The sequence below is a fragment of the Acanthopagrus latus genome, chromosome 21 (genome assembly GCF_904848185.1).
Source record: "Acanthopagrus latus isolate v.2019 chromosome 21, fAcaLat1.1, whole genome shotgun sequence".
NCBI lineage: Eukaryota > Metazoa > Chordata > Actinopteri > Spariformes > Sparidae > Acanthopagrus > Acanthopagrus latus.
In genome coordinates, this window is record NC_051059.1 from 14,632,714 (window position 1) to 14,635,094 (window position 2,381).

General features: G+C 39.5%; 1 protein-coding gene across 1 annotated transcript in view; it reads left to right on the top strand.

The window, feature by feature from the left end:
- The window catches only part of LOC119010825 (macrophage mannose receptor 1-like), a 24,717-nt gene extending 23,015 nt beyond the window's left edge, over positions 1 to 1,702 (top strand). The window contains exons 32-34 of the mRNA XM_037083324.1: positions 1 to 83; positions 1,021 to 1,047; positions 1,136 to 1,702. The exon at positions 1 to 83 is cut by the window's left edge and continues 73 nt beyond it. Of these exons, the coding sequence (XP_036939219.1) occupies positions 1 to 83; positions 1,021 to 1,047; positions 1,136 to 1,347 (322 nt within the window). The 3' untranslated portion in view covers positions 1,348 to 1,702. The remainder of the gene's footprint in view (positions 84 to 1,020; positions 1,048 to 1,135) is intronic.
- The last annotated feature ends 679 nt before the right edge of the window (positions 1,703 to 2,381 follow it).

Genomic DNA, 2,381 nt, shown 5'->3' on the forward strand with positions numbered 1-2,381 from the left:
ATATGGTGCAATTAGAGCTGGAGATGGAAAATGGGCCGCAGCCATGGATTACCGCAGAGGATATATATGCAAAATCCCCAAAGGTGAGACCATTATTACAATGCTGCCATGTTCCATCACTGATCAGTCATCAACTACACATGCACAGCTTAGTCAGATTACAGCCATAGTTTGACTATGCTACTCAATCAGACAACTGCAACTGTCTGCATATACATGCCGGTGAGAAAATTGAATTACTGGCTGAAGCATGTCATACCCTGTACGACAGGTGGCGCCTTACTCATTTCAGCTAGTGGTAACAGACCCACCTCCGGCTGACCTCTTTACATCACCAGCAACAACAAACTCTGCCTCGGCATTCGAGAACATTTCGTATATGATGTACATGATAATTACACAAACTAGATGCACAATGGCGCTCTTGCTTGCGGTTATTTCGGAGGAAAGCCGCCGCCGCCGCCACCATCGCCGCCCTTCTACTTCTGGCTCACGACCCCAGGAAAAAACTCACGAGCCAGTGCAGTACGCAAAAATCTGATCCGGTCTGATGGAGCGTATACATGCAGGAGTATTGCGACTATCAATCGAATAATCTAGGTGTATTAATCCAACTATGAGAAATCCAATCCGGTCCGATTTCAGTCAGACTAAGGTGTATACATGCATCTTAAAAAGCTGAACATAGCTATGCTGTAGGTGTGCTGTGCCAAAATGAAGGCCCTTTTAAACCCAACATGGGGATGTATGTCAAACACTTGCCAGACGAGGATGTGACAGTAGATCGAGATGCTTCTACACACTGAATGGGTCATACGTAGTGATTGAGAGGGATTGTTATAATGATAATCCTGCATGGTGTGCCTTTAAAGTAATGTCTGCACAATGACATAGATGTCCAACAGAAATAGTGTCATAACTTCCAAAATAAGATATATGTTTAGAAATTGATTTTGATATACGTATACAGAAATTATACAACCATTGTGAAGTTTTTTCATCATGTTTGTTTCTTTCTAGTGTTACAACAAGCGCCAACAACAGCTGGTAAGTTATATCTCCCTATATTTGTTACTTCTATGATAAATAAAATGTATTTCTTCTAGCTCATCATCTACATTTTGAATCTGTACAGTAAGTCCTAGGGTGGATCCTCCAAACCATGGCCACGTGGTTTTGACAGTTGGGCTGGTCCTTATTGCGATTGTCATCCTGACCGTTGTTGTCCTAATTCTCTTCAAGAAGTCTGGCCGCCGCCTCCCAATGCCTAAAAAGTTTACGACCTTCGACAACCCGCTCTTCTTCAACAACGAGCGATTCAGGTCTAATGTGGTCGACAGTAATTAACTGGTAGTAAATGAAGTGAAAGAAAACCCTGCGCCTGTTGCAACTGTGTGATTTAAAAATACACGCAGAAATTTCTACTGCACACAATATATCCCGGACGGAAGACTGATGTGATTATCATTTTTATTTGTTTTGAAATGAGTGGTTTCATTAAATTGTATCTATTTGTAATCATTTCAAATTGTGTTTAATTGTATATTGATTGAATGTGTAGGGGAATCTTATTTCATACTTTATTTTATTGTAATTTGCGATCTCTGCTGGGATTGTAAAACAACAACTAGTCTATGAGAAATAAACAAGTATATTAAAAAAATTGTAAACATTAAACATTTCCGTTCAACCTTTTCCTGACCTTTAAAGGCTCACAGGGTTTTTTTTATGTGTATTTTGTGATGTCTCTACCTATTTCTTTGACAAATGCGTCCATCTCTTCATCTTGCAAAATACTATGCTAGTCACTATGGAACTGTGTACTGTACATAAGTATCTGTAGTCTGGAGTCATTTCTTTTCATGCATCTTTATACTTCTTTCACCAGGCCTGCATTTTCTTATTCTCATTCCTTCCTTGACAAACTGCAGACCTCACCTTAACAGACTGTCTATTTTATTGTAAACATAATCAAAACTCACAGTTGGCATTTTCATTTTGATGCAGCTCAGTAGGAGCCATTTGTTATTCCTGCAAAAATACTTTTTTGTTAGGGACCTTTTTTTTTCCAAATAAGGGGACAGAATCTACACAGACAAGGAGACGGAATAATAACACTTCCAACACCGAAAGCAGTCTCCATTGTGAATAAGCTCAATAATGAAAGTCCTCAAAACAGCCTGTCCCAAGCCAAAAGGTTGAAAAACAATGTACATAAGTGTTTGAAAAACAACACAAATGTTATCACATGACTCTTAATGAGAGCAATCAATGAACAGAGAGGTCCATTGTTTTGTAACATCCCAAATTCTCCTCAAGACATGTGGCATAGCTCTGTCGCTCTCTCCTCAATTTCACAGTCTCACAGTCTAGGTCCATCA